The sequence below is a fragment of the Aethalodelphis obliquidens genome, unplaced genomic scaffold, assembly GCF_003676395.1.
Source record: "Aethalodelphis obliquidens isolate GAN/ISIS:26980383/991018 unplaced genomic scaffold, ASM367639v1 scaffold38, whole genome shotgun sequence".
In the NCBI taxonomy this organism is placed as follows: domain Eukaryota; kingdom Metazoa; phylum Chordata; class Mammalia; order Artiodactyla; family Delphinidae; genus Aethalodelphis; species Aethalodelphis obliquidens.
Window position 1 is genome coordinate 12,017,063 of NW_020837982.1, and position 16,140 is coordinate 12,033,202.

A 16,140-nucleotide genomic window follows, 5' to 3' on the forward strand; every position below is an offset into this window, starting at 1 on the left:
CCCCGCCCCCGAGAACCCTGTACCTCCTGGGACAGTGGAGACCCCAGAGAAGAGGCCTTGCCAGGCCGGTGTCTGTCCCTGCCCTGCAGGCCCCGGGTGGGCACCTCACAGCCTTCGTTCTCACCCTTAGCGAATCCTCAGAAACGCCTGTGAGGGAGGGCTTTTTACTCCTGCCGTTGGGATGCTGAGACTCAACGAGGTAAAGAACACGCCCAGACCGGGGCCTCCGAGGCCTGAGGCCCTTGTGCTCCCAGCCTGCCCCCCGTGCCAGGGCGCTGAGCCTTGGGCAGCAGAGCGGGTGCAGCCCCCCTTCGAAGGCTCATGGACTGGTTCCCCCACGGGACCCTTGACTCTTGGCTCCTGAGAAGCTGCAAAGACGTCTCCGTGGGGATGAGCAGGCGTGGTCACCGCGGTGTTGGGGTGAGCGTCGGGCAAGCGGGGCTGTTGGAGACGAGATGTCGGGCACAGTGGCGGGGTGGGCGTGGCCATTCAGCCGCGGGCTCAGCCCGTGCGGTGGAGGGAGGTCACGGGCGGGTCCGTGATGGAGGCTGGGGAGGCCGAGCCGGCAGTGGAGACGATGCTGGTGGCGGAGTGACCGCGGATTCGCGTGGAGCAGGTGTAGGCGGTGGGCACGGCCCTTGTGGGCTCTCGTCTGGCTGCTCAGGCCGGGATGAGGTGAGCGGGGGTGATGGGGAGAGCCTCACAGCTCAGGCCTGGACAGGGACACGGGGCCTCTAGGCAAACGGTGGCCTCTCCCCCTCTTGACACCCCCTGCCCTTCCTTTTCTCGACCTTGGGGTCAATAGCTATTCCTGGTCAGGATCAGTCCCTTCGAGTAGGGAACACGGGCCCGGTTATCAACCCCGTCCTGGGGGCCCGGCTCCCGTGTCTGCAGCGGGCCGTGACATCAGGGCCTGGGGGTGGGCAGATGGTAGAGGGGCACCCTGGGGGCTGTCCCCCTCAGGGCAGTTAGCAGGGGCCGGGAGGCAGCTGGTGGTGATGGCTGGGAGGGGCCAGCTGCCCCAGCACTGTCCCCAGCTCCGGGGAGCGGGACGCAGCCCAGCCGGCAGCACGTGGCATGGCGTTTCAGGGGCTCACTGACCCTTCCCCGAGGGTCACCAGCCCCCTGGGGATCCTCCGATTTCCCCAGCCAGATGTGACCTCCCCCCTCAGAGTGCCAGCCCCATATGGAGGCCAGATGTGGAGCCAGGTCAGCATGAGGCAGCCTGAGGTCGCAGAATGCGGGTGACCACCAGGTTTGGCAGCGAGGGCCAGTGGGCCCCAGTGACAGCTCGACAGAGGCCCCTGAGCCCGCAAGGCACTGCACCCATTGGGGCCTCCTGCCACGCGAAGGGGATGACGGGCCGCAGCCCTCCCCATCTGTGTGGAGACACAGATGGGAGCCCAGAGCCTGGGCCTCCAACCTCTGCCGCCCCAGCAGCTGCAGGGTGCCAGGCTCCAGAGGGACCTGCTGGGGCCCTGTCTGTTCCCCTCCCTGGAGCATCCTCTTCTCTGAACATCCTGTTTTTAGAAAGGAGGTGTGGGTAGGGAAGGCTGTCTGATGGAAGGTGTCTTCTCCCATCTCACAGACTGGGACACCGAGGCTCGAAGTCGGGGGTGGGGGGAAGGCGGGGATCTGTCCAAGGTGCCCGGGGACACGGGCCGCCTTCCCCTACAGACAGGCAACACTTGTCCCCGCTCACCAGCCGCCGTCTCCAGGATCACAGAGCACTTCTCCCACTCACGTGGGGCTCGGATGGGCACCTTTCCCCAGTGGGATGGATCTCGGGGGTCTTGACACCCTACTTCCCCGGGGTTAGAGCCTTTGGCACGAGGAGTCCAGTACCGTCGCTATTCCTGGGGTCTTCCCACACCTGCCGCTTCACCTGCTTGTGTGAGGCTCAGGCTGACAGGAGGTGGGGACGCCCCGAGAGTTCCCCCGCCTCTGAGCAGCCTGGGCTACCTGCGGGAGGCAGGCCTGGCCTGAGGTCAGAACAGCTTTTCAGAGGCTCGCGCAGGGTCACCCCCGGAGTGGGCGCCTCCGCCAGCAGGGCTCTGGTTAGGATCCTGCTTTGGCCCCTGTTTCCGGGCCTGAGGCCCCCTCTCTGGGTGTTCTTGGGGAAGCAGCTTCCATCCCTTGAGGGTGGTTTGACTCTTCGGAGCTGAGCGAGTGCCGTGTTCAGAGGGTGCAAGGGGACCAAAGTTGCTGCTGGACGCCCGCCCTCCAGGACAGGGCTCCACGCACGGTGTCCTGGGTGCCGGCCCAGCGCGGGAGGAGGGGCTGCTCTGTGTAGAGGGTTTGCTGCCGACGGCTGTGGCAGAACCGTTGCGTGGGGGCCCCGCTGAGGAGTGGGTACGAACTTGCAGCCAGGATGTGAGCCCTGGAGGCGCGGGGTCTGGGCTGAGGCCACGGTGGGGAGGCTGACTCTCTTGCCTGTCCTCTTCCAGAGGCCAAACTCCACTGATGGTGGGAACCGACCTGGGGGACTTCCCCAGCCCCACCGTTGCTGTGTGTGTGTGCGTGTGCGCGTGCGTGTGCGGCATGGGGGGCAGGTGTGGGAGGTGGGGCATCTCTTGAGGCGTGTGAGGCCCATGGGGGAGGGCGGGGAGCCTCGGCCGTTCTCCGGGGTGGCACTGTGACAGCTGGGGCCGTGCCCATGATGGGTGTGGGCACATGCACCGGATCAGGAGTTGCCTGGGCCGTTTCGGTTGCTTCTGGCTGGGAGGGGGCACCCGGGGCGTTCTCCCTCGGGCTGACTGCAGGGGAGACCTGCCTCCACGAGGAGGGCACCCCGCTGGGGCAGGGCAGGGCCCAGCTCCACTCTCCTGCCTGAGCCTCTCGCAAAGCCGGGCAGCCAGTCTCCTGAGCGCATCTCGCCTGGGGGCCGGGGGTGTTGGCAGGGTCAGACCAGGACCATCTCCTAGGGCAGAGGGCCAGTAGCCTCCCCGGAGCCCGGCTCTCTGATTCCCAGCTCTCCTGAGGGCCCCCTCTCCAGGGAGCCCCCGGCATCAGTCCCAGGCACCTCACCCCCTTCCCTCCCCTCCCCAGAACAGAGCCCAAGCACTGGGACCCAGCAGGGGAAGCTGAGGCCGCCTCTGTTGCTGGTGGTCTTAGAGAGAGGGGCATACCATTGCTGCTTAGGCTGAGGAGGGAAAGGGGGAGCCTTCACCAGCCCCGAGCTGGGTGTCCGCACTTAAGGTCTGAGGGTGGGGCCTTGGTGGGCGGGGCAGCCCCGGGGTTCCTGAGGACTCCGACTGGGGGGGGTCTGACCACAGCACGCCTCCAGCCCTCCACCGGGCGGGGCTGCCGTGCCCCCGCCACAGGTTAGCGTCCCCGCGAACAAGGCTTGGCCCTGCTCGCCCGTTTCTGACCTTCACAGGGGGCTGGGAAACATGTGGTCAGAGCTGCACTTCACGAAAGCAGCTGCAACTCATGACACGCTTTCCGTGCCGGGAGATTTATGGGGCCGCGTGGTTTTAATGGTTTCTGTGGGGCTAGTGTCCTCCCCCACTTCGTCCTGGCTGCTGTCTCAGAGGCAGATGGGCGACAAGCTTTCCCTGGCTGCACGGGCCCAACAGGAAGGTACGGCTGACCACCCAAGCCTCCTTGGGAGGGGCAGCTGCTGGGAAGCCCCCGGGGACCCACGCCGAGCAGCCCATAAATCTGGGAGACCTCCAGGAGGCAGGAAGCCTCCATGCAGAGGTGTCCCAAGCTGGAGGGGAGAGGAGACGGGCGCCCCCCTCACGCCGTCCCCCCATCCCCCCGGGGTCTGAGCCACGGCCCCAGGCCCCACCCAGCAGGTCATCGTCTCGGGCTGCGCCCCATGGATGTGCACTAACTGTGTACTCTTCGCTGCCCTAGCAGCTGGCCTAGAACCTGGCTGGCCAGGATCTCTGATCCCGGCAGGACGTCCCCGAGACCTGCAAGCGGGCGTGGGCATCAGTCAGCCCAGTGCCGCCGCCTGTCACACACTGTCCAAGGTGGTGGCAACGCCAGGTCCTCGAAGGGCCCAGAGCTGACAAACTCTCGGTCTCCTGGGCCGGAGCTGGGGAGGGAGGGAGGATTTGAAAGGACAGGGGCTCTGGACTGAGGAGGGGGCTGCCATGGGGCCGCGTGGCCCCCTTTGGGCCCTGGAGCGCCCCACTTCTCAGCTTGCCTCTGCCGGCGCTGGGACTCAGTGGAGGTTGAGGCACCCCGGGAAGGATGGCCAGAGGTCTGCGCCTACGGAAGGACACACGGGGGCCTCGGGCTGAGCCACGAATGGGGCTGAGAGGACCCCCCGGGCTGGCTGAGGCCTGCAGCCTGCCTCCCCGCCCCCTGCCCCGTGGCCAGGACCAGCCCGGTGCGGGCACAGGCCGTTCTTGCTGGCCCCCGGGGCCTGGCCCTCTGTCCCCCCCTCTCCCCCTTGGAGTCACGGCTCGCCCTCGAGGGCCAGGCCTCTGCCTAGGGCTGGAGAGGTGCGTGCCCCTAGTAGCCAGGAGGCTGGCTGGAGGGCGAGCAGGGGAGATCAGTCCTCACGGCCCTGCCCTGGTGGCCGAGGAGGGCTCCTGGCACAGGAGGCCTTCCCGTGAGCCCCGGACTTGCTGAGGGGGGCAGCTGCTCGGGGCTGTCTGCAGCTTCGCCGGAGCCCCGGGGCCCGCTGCAGGAAGGTTTTCCTACAGAAACTGGCAGCCCAGGGACCCAGCCTGGCCCGTGGGGTCCAGGGGCTGACTCCTCTCGCTCTCTGGAGGCTGCGCGCGCCCCTTGCTTTCCTTGGGCGCCCGCTCCATCCTGAGCTCTCAGTGTTTGGGTGCGCAGGGCTCAGAGGGAGGGCGGGCAGGCATGTAGGTGTGGACCTGAGACGGGGATGTTCATCCTGAGTGCGGGGCCCCGGCACCAGCAGGCGGGGGCAGCCTCCCCTCCCGGCCAGTCCCTCGTCTGCGCTTCAGAGTCTGGCCCCGGTGGCTTTGTGCTGGGGTCTCGGCACGCCTCTTACCGCTCGGTCTGATATGGTCTGATCTCACCGTTTGTCTTTCTGAGGGTCGTCTCATCTGCCTCGTTTCTGAATGAGGGATGGGGGATCCTCCCTGTGAGGCCAGTTTAGGACAGCGGTGCAGGGATGGGGACTTAGGACTGAGGGTCGTTGGCCTGGAGTGAGCGTCGTGTGGGTGTAAGGGGCACACCCTCGGGGACCATGGGTCCACGGCCGCTGCACCAGGTGCCCCCTGCAACCCCGGTTGGGCAGTGCCACAGGCCCCCAGGAGACCCCGGTCATTCCTGGCTCCCAGGCAGCAGGGATCAGAGGTGGCAGCCGAGCCCTGCGTGCTCCCCGAGGGGGCCGAGTGGGTCTGCCTGAGGTCACAGTTCCAGTGTGTATTTCGAGTATTTTCAGCCGTGTGTGCACTGCGGGGACTTGGCCTGCGCACTGTGTGTGCAGCTCATACTTGGTGGGCTGTGTAATATGCAGAGGCGTTGCCAAGGGCAGCGGAAATGTGGCCTTTTTCCAGCATAATCCCATGAATCTACCACCACCCGCCCCTGCCCCCGGCCCCGTGCCGTCCCAGCCCGCTGCCAGGGCGCTGCTGGGGTGGGAGGACGACAAGGACCCGTGCTTCGTCCCCATCGACCTGTGTCCACTGCTTCGGCCCCTGGATGCTTGAGGACAGCAAGGTGTCCAGGGCCAGATCCCCCTCCGGGCTGCGTCCTCAGTGCTAGGTGGGTCCCCCTTGGGCTGGGGAGGGAGAAGGGCCTCTGGGGGCCAGCCCGGGGCCTGAGCTTGTCCAGAGAGCTCTCTGGCCTCACCAGCTCTGCCTTCCCACCTGGCCCTGAGCTGAGGCCCAAGACCCCGAGTCTCTGATTCCAGTGACATGAGTTTGCTCACGCGGCCAGAACAAAGTACCCTAGACTGAGGGGCTCAAACAACGGAAACTCATTTTCTCCCAGTTTGGGAGTTTGGAAGTACTGGATCAAGGTGTCGTCAGGGTTGGTTTCCTCTGAGGCCTCTCTCCTGGGCTCGTAGGCGGCCGTCTTCTTGCTGTGTCTTCACGTGGTCATCCCTCCGTGCGTGTCTGTCCTAATCTCTTCTTAGGAGGACTCCAGTCGTATTGGATTAGGGCCCACCCTTTATAACTTCCTCTTAAAGGCGTTAAGAGGTAATTATCTCCAAATACTGTCACATTCTGAGGCACTGGGGGTTAGGACTTCAATGTATTAATTTTGCCGGCGGGGTGTGGGGGGGAGATACACAGTTCAGCTCTTAACACCAACATGTGATCAAAGCCACGTTCTCACCAGAGGTGCCTTCTGCAGCATCCTGTTGGCCACCCCAGCCCACCCTGGCTGGGGGGACACTGTGGCTGGGCCGGGGGTCTGAGGTCCCGCACAGGCAAACAGCTGCATCCTGGGGGAGGCTCATTCTGTATTCAGCTCAGTCCCAAGGAGAGGAAACCGGGGCTCTCGGGGATGCTCCCCGTTTGCTTAGCTGAGGGGCACGCAGTTGCCACGGTGACCTCTATCTGCGCAGTCAAACACATACAGAGCCCAGCCACCTCTCCAGGCTGGAGGGCTCCCCACCCCCACCTCAGAGTTCACACTGAGTGTTGAGTCCCTTGGTGACAGAAACATGGAAACGGTTGCCATGGCAGCCATTCTTTGGAGCCCTCAGACTGGAGTGCAAAGTTGAGGATGCCCAGGAACAGCTGAAATGAAAATATGGGAAAATGCACCACTTCCCTCGCCCAGAAGGATGAGTCAGAGGGCGTTCGGTGGAGGGCCCAGCCGTCCCTGCCCCTTCCCATCACCCCGGGGCTAAGTGTGGGCACAGGAGGGGAACGGGGAGGGCCTGGGGAGACCTTGAGAGAGGCCAGCCAGGCCAAGCTGTGGGTGGGCCCAGTGCCCAGAGCGAAGTGGGCAGGTGATTACCTCATGGCATTCCCTGGGGACATGTCCTCGTGGCTGGAGCGCACCTTATTTCGGTCCCTTCACCTGTAATCTGGGGGAGACAAGCTCCTTTCTCAGGTGGGCTCAGGTCCAGATCTTCAGCCTGTCCAGGGGTATACAGGACGTGGTGGCAAGGGGAAGGCGCCATGTTCTGACGGGGGGGGAAGGAGTCCAAGTTTTCCCTCGGACGGGGGTTAGTACAGCAGAGACCTCTGCACTTACCCCTGGAATGGTTGTGTGTCTCTCCCACCATCACCACCACCACCAGAAGTTCCCCAGGTAGGCTCCATGGGGCTCTGGTGCCTTGAGATGCACCAGCCAAAGGGTCCTGCAGTCAGTTGTTTGGGAAGCAAACACACGCGTGTCTGCACACGCTTTGTAGAAAAGGCTCAGAAAAGTCCTGCACTAAGGCGACTTCCTTTGTTTAAGCCAGTATTTTCACATATTTGAGCAAAATCTCCCCCCCTTAAAAAAGTATGTCCTCCTTTTATGAAGTATCTCTTAATATCCTGCAGAAAGAACACCTGTTAACGTTTACTAGAGCACTGATTCTCAAAGTGTGTTCCCTGGACCCACAGCATCTGGGAATGTGTGAGGTGTGCGGTCCTGGGCCCCAGTCCACATCTGTGGAATAGGAAATTGGGGTGAGGCCAGCCATGTGTTTGACGAGCCCTCCAGAAGTTTCTGATGCCTGCTCCAGCTTGAGAACCCCTTCTACTCAGGGAAGGAGGAGCAGAGAATTGAAAGGGAGGGGAAGGGCCTGAGGACTGGGGGAGGATCAGGAGGCCAGGGAGACGAGGCAGCCTGGCAGGGATGGGAGGCGGGCAGTACAAGGACCCTGGACTCTGGAGGAGACGCTGCAGCCACCCCGAAGGGCTGTTCAGCGTGCACTGCACCTGGGCACTGAGACCCCATTCTGGTTTTCTGAGATTGGATCAAGGGCAAGGCTGTATGTCTAGGGGTGTCATGAGGCTTGATGTTAAGTGACGGGGCCTTTGGAAATGCCCAGGGGGTACCACCTGAGGAGGTTCCCCAGAGCCTGTGCCGAGTGGCCAGTGCTATGCTCATGGAGGGCACCTACCCCGGCAGCTGGATTCTGCCCAGAGTTCTGGGGATGTGGGAAGAACCTACAGCACCTTCCTGGACCCTAAAGGGGCTTGTCCCCAAAGACAGTGCCGGGTGGCACCTAAAACACAGGACATACGGCTTCCTGGAACAGCGGCCTTGGCCCCAGTATCAGCTTTGCCACCACACACCCATTCCTAGTCGGGTACCCCATGCAGTCACTTCACTGCTCCGGGTCTTCTTTCCCTTCTCCATCAAACAGGCTGCCCCATCCCTGGCCCTCCTGGTCGCAGGAGCTCGGGCGGCACCCGTGGCCCACCCTCCTGCCTGTGCTTCCTTGCACCCGTGGCCCACCCTCCTGCCTGTGCTTCCTTGCAGCCGTCCAGATCCACATCCTGAAGGCGGACAAGGCAGGGGACTGGTGGAAGTTTACGGTGAACATCATCTCCGTGTACAAGCAGGGCACCAGCCGCATCCGCCGCGGTGACCAGAATCTGTGGATCCGCTCGCGGGACATCGCCTGCAAGTGCCCCAAAATCAAGCCCCTCAAGAAGTACCTACTGCTGGGCAACGCGGAGGACTCGCCCGACCAGAGCGGCATCGTGGCGGACAAGAGCAGCCTGGTGATCCAGTGGCGGGACACGTGGGCGCGGCGGCTGCGCAAGTTCCAGCAGCGCGAGAAGAAGGGCAAGTGCAAGAAGGCCTAGCGCGGCGGGTGCGGGGGGGGCAGCGGCGCGCCGGGCGGGCTGGGCGCCGGGGCCGGCGAGCGGGAGCGGGCGCCCCGCCACCGCGGCGGCGTGGACTTGGCCCGTGAGGGCTTTTCCAGCTGGGGGGAGGGTGGGGGCGGGGCCGGCGCGGGGCGCTCGGCGGCCCCGCCCCCAGCCCCGCCCCACTCCTCGCGCGCCCGGGCCCCGGCGGATTGAGGACGAGATTTAGCTACCTCACGGGTTCCCTCCAGAGCAGAGAGGCGCTCCCCCCGGGGCCGGGAGGGGGGCCGGGGCAGGCGGGCGCAGGTGGGCCACAGCGATGGGTAGAGAAGAGCACACGAGGAGAACTGTGAACCCCCCAGGCCCACCGCCTGGCCACCCCCCCCATCCCCCTCCCCCAACACAGAAAAACCCACAGGAGCCCTGCTTGTGACAACTGGGGCCCCCTGTGCAGGGGCCCTGGGGGCATGCGGGGGGGGGGGCGGCAGGAGCCTGTCCCAGCAGCCTTCCCCGGGCGGCCTGTGGTCTCCACCGCGCCGCCTCGGTACCCCCCCCCCCCGGCTGGGAAGCCCCCGCCCAGCTGACGGGTGGGCCCAGGGCCACCCCTGAGAAGCCCGCGGAGGTGCCTGACGGAGGCGGCATCGCGCACGCGAAACCTCCCAGAGAGCCTCCTTTCTGGCAAGCTGGAAGCGGCCCCTTCATGACATTTTCCGGGGAAGGGGCACGGGCGGGGTTTACGGCAGTGACGCTATTGTGTGATGACCTCAGCTCCCCCAAGGCCCCGAGCAGTGTCCACAGCTGGGCAGGGCCTGGAGCAAGGCCGTTGCGCCCGGCGGGGGAGGGGGCTGGCGTGCCCGAGCCGCGGGCTGGCAGGGGCAGAACCGCTAGGGTGCGGGGGCCGAGGAAGCCGTGGCCAGTGCCTGCTGCGGCCCTCACTCCTGGCTCCCCCAGAGTAGGGACAGAGGCCGCTAAGCTGGGGAAGCCTGCTGGGGCCACCCGCCGGGGCTGCCTACCTCTCTGTCCTGGTACTGCCCGGCAGCACCTTGCCCACTCCTTTCCGGTGGCCCCGAAGATGGCCTGTCGCCTGGGGGCGCCCGCTGCACTGGCCGCACACTGCAGTCGAGGCCCGGCTCCTCTGTCAGGAATTGGGTTTCATCTTCCCTGCTGGAGTCTGGCCGCTCAGAGGGGTCAGACCAAGGATGAAGCTCGGGCCCCGTGGTCTGGCTTCCCTGCTTCGGCCCCCATCGCCCCTGCCGTTTACCGCGCACCCGCCCTGTGCCAGGCACTTTAGCCTTGCGATCTCCTGTTAGCTTCGTAGCAGCCCTGAGAGACGGGTTCTCACCCCCAGTGTCCCCGTGCAGATAAGTGGCAGAGCCGGGCTGTCTGACCCTCCGCGGTTCCCTCGCAGGCCACAGGGGGTGCTTCTGGGTGAGTCACCCCTGAGATGCTGGCCCTGGTGATGGCATCAGGCCTGGAGCACAGAGATCAGGAAGTGGGGGCAGGGATGGGCACGGTTACATCTTCAGAGGTGGCAGCCAGGGCCATGGGTGAGGCCGGGTGTAAAGTGACCCCGGGGCAGCCCCTGGAAGCCCCAGATGGCAGGCAGGCAGGCAGGCCATGGCTGATCCTAAGGTGGAAGGAGAAAGGCTGCCTGGGGGTGTTTGGAGGGATTCCAGAGATGCCCCCAGGGGCAGGGGGAAGACAGAACTGCCCTGGGAAGGGGTATCTAATCCAAGCCCCAGGCTGGGAGCGTAGGGACCACTCCACGCAGTTGGCCCTCCAACGCTACCCAGGGTTGTCCGAGTGCACTTAGTTGGCCCACAGGCCTGGAGAGGCCCTGCCCTGCCCAGTTACCCAGTGTCTATTCATACTGGCCCGGCTTCTCTGCCCTCCGCCCAGAAGGGCCACGGCAGCCTCACCACCTCCCACCTGAGTGGGCCCGAGTCTCAACCCCCATCATCAGGGGCCTGCACTGGTCGTCTCTGAGGCCCCTCAGGCGCTGGAGCCAGCGGCCTGCCAAGCAGCACTGCATCTTGCTTTAAATTCAACCAGCCTCCAGCCTCGCCCTCCTGCTCGCCACCCCGAGAGCAACGTAGCTTGGTCTCTAGGAAATGTTAGGGAATGCCAGGGTGACCAGATCATCCAGCGTGGGGTGAGGACGCTGTTGGGGTATCAGTCCTTGCAGGCTGCCCTCCCCACTTCACGGATCCAGCCAGAGCCAGCCCACTGCTCCTCTGAATCCAGCCACCAATTGGGGGTGAGGACCCATCCTTGGGAAAGCACCCCTCTTCCTCCCCTCGCCCCCCCCTCCCCGGGAGGAGATGGAAATAGGAATTGAGGTGCTCCGGCTTGTACAGTTAGGAAAGGATATAAAATGGAACTAGATTTTGAAGAGCGTATTAACCAGAGTTGTGATATTGTAGGTGTTTGAAGAAAAACATACCAGAATAGTCTTTTTAGAAAAAAAAAAAATTTCCAGGTTGCCCACTTTCTTACCTGCTGGGTGGTCTGGAGCCCCTGACAGCAGGGTCCCTGCGTTTCTGACACACAGTAATGCTATTGGGGCAGAGGGAAGTGGGGTGGATGGGGGCCCGCCCCTGGACTCACCTACAGGCTGGGGCTTCTGTCCTGAGCCAGCATCCTCAGGTCCTGGTCAGTGGGAGGCCCCTCGCGCCCGCCTGGCACTCTGCCTCCACAGTAGCTGCAGGAAATGGGCACAGACTGGCTTGGGGTTGCCCCAGGTGGGAATGAGACTGAAATCAAGGAGACCCTGAGGGATCGGGAGATGGTTCCTTTAAGAAACTGAAAAATGTTAGGGTTTCAATGCTCAAAGGACGACTGGAGAGTGGACAAACCAGACCCATGGATGGGGTTACCGGGCCACGGTTTATGGCCACAGCCAGGCCATATCCTAGGGGTATCGGAATGTGTGCTCGTGGGGCCTTGGCCCTGCCAGAACGAAGCCAGCCCCCCTCCCCAGGGCACCTCCCGTCCTCCCCCCGACTCCCTCCTACGTTCGGAGTTCTGTTCACTCAGAATTGTACATGTTTAGTTGTGACCGTGACATATTGTTTGGGTCGGTGTTCCTCTCCAATGCATACTAATATATTATGGTTATTATATATGAATATATTTAATGACAAGGAGAAAGTTGTGGATTTTTTAAGTTTTTTTTTTTTCTTTTTTTTTTGGTTAGAGTTGTAATGGACCCAGATGGAACTTGTAACATGGGCCCCACATGATAGAACTAAATTCAGATATCAATTAAATAAACTCTTGTACACTGTTCTGTCTCCCAGTCTTTATTGGTGGCCTGAGCTACGGGTGGTCGGCCTGTGGGGAGAGAGGATGGTGAGTCCTCAGGCCATTTAAGGAATATGGCTTCTGGTCTAAAAACTCCCCAGCACGACAGAGCCCTGGGGTTTTCACAAAGCCTGAGATGGTGCCCTAACAACCCACTAAAATAAAAAAAATTAAAACAGAAACAAAAACAGGAAAAGGGCAGCTTTGCTTGGAAGGTCCTAGGGGCGGGCTGGCTCCACGTGCGATTTGGACAGTCTCTAGTTCAGTCCCCAAGAGACCATCCCTGGGGTCCATCCTGGCCAGTCCCCAGGGCTCCGGGTCAGGGGGCCTCCAGGGGTGGGGCAGAGTGCACCTCTGAACCTCCCCATCTGACTCAGAACCTGCAAGTAGAGTTTCTGCCTTGCACGTAACCAGTTTCTTCTATGCACAACTAAGGGGAGACTCACCAGCAGAGACAACAGGGTTAGTGACGTTCAAGACTTTTCTCAAGCCATCGCCGAGGCTTCGTTCGGCGCAGGGATGGGGCTGGGGCTGGGGCTGGCGCCACGCAGCCACCAGGAGCTGAGCTCGCTGGCTTTCTGGAGGCTATATTTAAACTTGCAAATGGTTGTGATTTCTCTATTAAATAAACAATTCAGTCATTAGGAACATGTTGCGTTACCATGCAAAGTGGAGCCGATCGTCACCAGGAAGCTATAATTTCTGCACCCAGCTGTTTCGAAGACAAGTCTCGGCCACGCAGCCCGCCCCCGGAAGGCACGGAAAGCCTGTTCCCGCTGCGTGGAGAGCAGGCCGAGACGCTGTTCCTGCGGCGCAGGAGGGAACAGGGCTAGCCCAGCCTCCTCAGGGGGCCCGGCTCTAGGAACGGGAGGTGTGCTCTCGGAACCAGGAGTCAAAACCCGGGTGGGTAGACCCAGGGGCGGCAGCACCGGATGCTGGGTGGGCAGGGACAGGCTACAGGCCTCAGGTGGCTGGACAGGCGGAGGCGAAAGCGAGCCTTTTCTGCAGCCTCGGGCTCCCCTCAAAGCCAGTTCAGACCCAGCTGGACTATTCGCAGGATTTAAGACATCTGCCAAAACAGGAAGTCAGCCAGCTTGCTGCCAAGTCCTGACCCAAGGTGGTTGGAAAAGTCCACTCTAGAGACCGGAATGCCGAGGCACGAGGAAACCGAGAGACTCCATCAGGGACCCGGGGGCCAGCAGAGTCTAGTCAAAAATCCAGACCCCGCTGGAGGAGAGTTCCCCGGCGTCTGGCTGGCTCTCGGGGAGGCTCCCGCATTCGTAAATCCCTACCCTCTGGCCAGAGACAGCGCCTGGGAATGGGGGCTGCCGGCTCACGGCAGAGATGCACCTAGGTTTCCGATTCTGTTGAACAGATAGCTCTGTCTGTATTCTTTTGAGACTAAATAAAGACGTTTAAGGAATACGCCAAGAAAAACTAGGCGTGGAAGGACGGACAGGGACTTCCCTGGTGGCGCAGTGGTTAAGAATCCGCCTGCCAGCACAGGCGACAGGGGTTCGAGCCCTGGTCCAGGAAGATCCCACATGCCGCAGAGCAACTAAGCCTGTGAGCTGCAAAGAAGAGTAGCCCCTGCTCGCCGCAACTAGAGAGAGCCCGTGCACAGCGACGAAGACCCAACGCACCCAAAAATAAAATTTAAAGGATGGACAGAGCCAGCGTGAGAAATAAGGCAATGAGTTAATCCATCCAAATACTCTATCAGACTGGAGACTCAACGGGACAGCAAGGCACTTCTGGAAAGAGGCAAATGCTTTCTGTTACTGGCATGGAGGTGGGAGAACTCTGAAGCCATAAGAAGCAATTAGAGGAAAGACGAGTCTTGGCCCACTTTTCAAAATAAAGGGGGGAAAAACCGCACTTACCTTCAGCAGGGCTAGGCTAGAAAACCCAACTAGATAAAAGACGATCTTTCACTAATCTACACAAAGAACTCTCGGTATAAGCCCGGAACTGGAGAGGCAGGAGTACCAGCTACAGGCCGGCTGGTGGTTCTCAGAGCACTGGTCAGGAGAGAACCTGACAGTCCTTGGAGCAGAGGGACAGTCGGGAATCCTGCAGCAGCCCCGTGCGAGGAGGGTCCAGGGCTCTGCCGGGAGCGCAGCGGAGTGTCCTGGGGCTAATGAAAACTAAGGTTTGGTTACAGTTATTAATTATAATGACATTTCAGTGGAACGAAAGTACCCGTCGTAACCAGGTATCTGGATTTCTTTATATAGTATCCAGACTTTAAATGCTTCTAATTAATCATCAGTTCAGTTAAACAGTACTTACGACGTTATTTTAATAAAGTTTACTTTCATCGAAAACGCACCCAAGGTGACGGGTCGTGCCTCTCTTCCCTACGCTTGGGGTACTACTAACTAACTGCTCACACCACCGATCCAGAGCCCTGCCGGCCGCCTGGCACCTTGGGCCTGACGCCATTGAAGGGGGAAACCAGGCCTGGCCAGACCCAGCTGGAAAATGCCACAGGACCCCAGGGTGGCTCCTGATGTAACAACAGACCCCGAGTGGCCCATCCCAGCCGCTCGGGATGCCCCTCGGCAATTCGGGGCTGCCCCTCAGTTCAGAGTGGGGTGGGTTCTCCCAAAAGGGGGCGCCTCCCTGCCCGGCACCACCCCAGGCCTGGACGGCAGGTCCTCAGGGTCTCACCCGACCAGCTTCTTACCCCTCCCCTGCCTGCAGGTCCAGGTCACCCGGCTAGGAAGGGCTGGGCCACGCCCACAGCCCACTCAGTCAAGAGAACAGAAGCCGCCGTGTGCGCACATCAGCTGAGCGTTTGGCTCGGAAAGGCCTTTCCGTGTGGCCGAGCCAGGCCGCCGTGGCTCTGGTTCAAAGACCCCCCACGAGTTGCCGGGGCTCCATGCTGAGCAAGGGGAGGTGAGAAAGTCAAACAGACCTTCAGTGCCCCCTCCCGTGAGCCCCAAAGTGGGGGGCTCCAAGGAGACGCTGTTTATACAGATTTGGGGTTTGGCACAAGACTGAACGATGTGCTCTGCGGATGCCTGATCTTCCACTGGGGGATCCGTTAGCAACCGCCCTGCCCCCGCGGAAAGTGCCTCCCAGGGCGCCTTAGGGTGCGCAAGCGCCTGGCCCCCGTCCGGCCCGGCTCCTTCGGGAGCACAGCGCCTTGGTTCCCGACACAAGCCTGCCTCCGTGTTCTCTCCTGTGCTTCCCCGTCCCGACCCCCGGCAGCGTGTCTCCTGCTCACGGCTGCCCCGCTCCTGCCCTCGTCCCTGGGCCACTGCCAGTCTGAACACGGCTCCCAGGGCCTCTCCTGCTCTGCACGTGCCGGCAGCTCTGGAGGGCAGCGGGCACCGGGTCGGAAGCAGGGGGTAGGATCCTCGAGCCCTGGATGCGGAGGCCACCCGGGCCGGGGGGCGGCTATAGGGTTGGGGTAGAGGGAGAACCCGCTGTCAGCTGAGGCCCTCGGGGTGCTCCGTGCTGCCACGTGCTGGCTCACCCGACCCTCGCAGTCAGCCCCGGAGGCAGGAAGCTGTGTTCTCTCCATTTTCTAGAGGAGGAAACGGAAGCACGAAAGGGTATCTGGCTCGCGCTCGCACTGCTGGCGAGGGGCGTGGCTGTCAGCGGGCGGCACTGCCTAGTTCAGGCTCTCTGCCTCTGGGTGCCTCCCGGTCCTCTCGCTGAGCAGATCAGGTGAGTCCAGCCAGGGAGCTGCGAGCAGAGGCGACGGCTTCCCTTCTGGGCAGAGCGTTCCCAGAGTCCCCTTTCTTCTGCCGCAGCCCGCGTGGCTGTCCCAGCAGCCCGGGTCTGGGCCCCCAGCCGACTTGCGTGGACGGGCAGCAGGAGGGAGGCACCGACGCTGGGGATGGAGTGAGGTTGTTCGGATTTGGGTGACTGTGACTGCAGCGCCGTCCCAGCTGGCCCGGAGCGGAGTCCAGGGCTAGACCACCTCCCAGAAGAGTGCCGCGTGTCACCGCCACACACACACCAGGTGGCAGCGGGGCTGCCCAGGTGGCCTGGTAGTGACCTGGCCCCTCTAGCGGGGAACTGCTGGGAATAGGGTCACCCAGCCTTTGCGGCGACTTAACAACTGACCAAGCACAGAACCTTGACTCCCCTGACAGAGGCCTGGGGTCTGGAGCCAGGTCTTCGCTGTGCGCTG

General features: G+C 62.5%; 1 protein-coding gene and 1 long non-coding RNA gene across 3 annotated transcripts in view; one reads left to right on the forward strand and one right to left on the reverse strand.

The window, feature by feature from the left end:
- NTN1 (netrin 1) overlaps positions 1–11,976 on the forward strand; it is a 185,673-nt gene extending 173,697 nt beyond the window's left edge. For both annotated transcript variants that reach the window (XM_027131049.1, XM_027131048.1), the window contains one exon: positions 8,362–11,976. In XM_027131049.1, coding sequence (XP_026986850.1) covers positions 8,362–8,690 — 329 coding nt within the window. In that variant the 3' untranslated portion in view covers positions 8,691–11,976. The remainder of the gene's footprint in view (positions 1–8,361) is intronic.
- LOC113633067 (uncharacterized) lies at positions 4,969–8,310 on the reverse strand. The gene is made up of 3 exons (XR_003438034.1): positions 7,141–8,310; positions 6,901–7,021; positions 4,969–6,677 (listed from the first exon to the last, which is right to left on the reverse strand). It is a non-coding gene; the product is annotated as an uncharacterized LOC113633067 (long non-coding RNA).
- Positions 11,977–16,140: the final 4,164 nt, after the last annotated feature.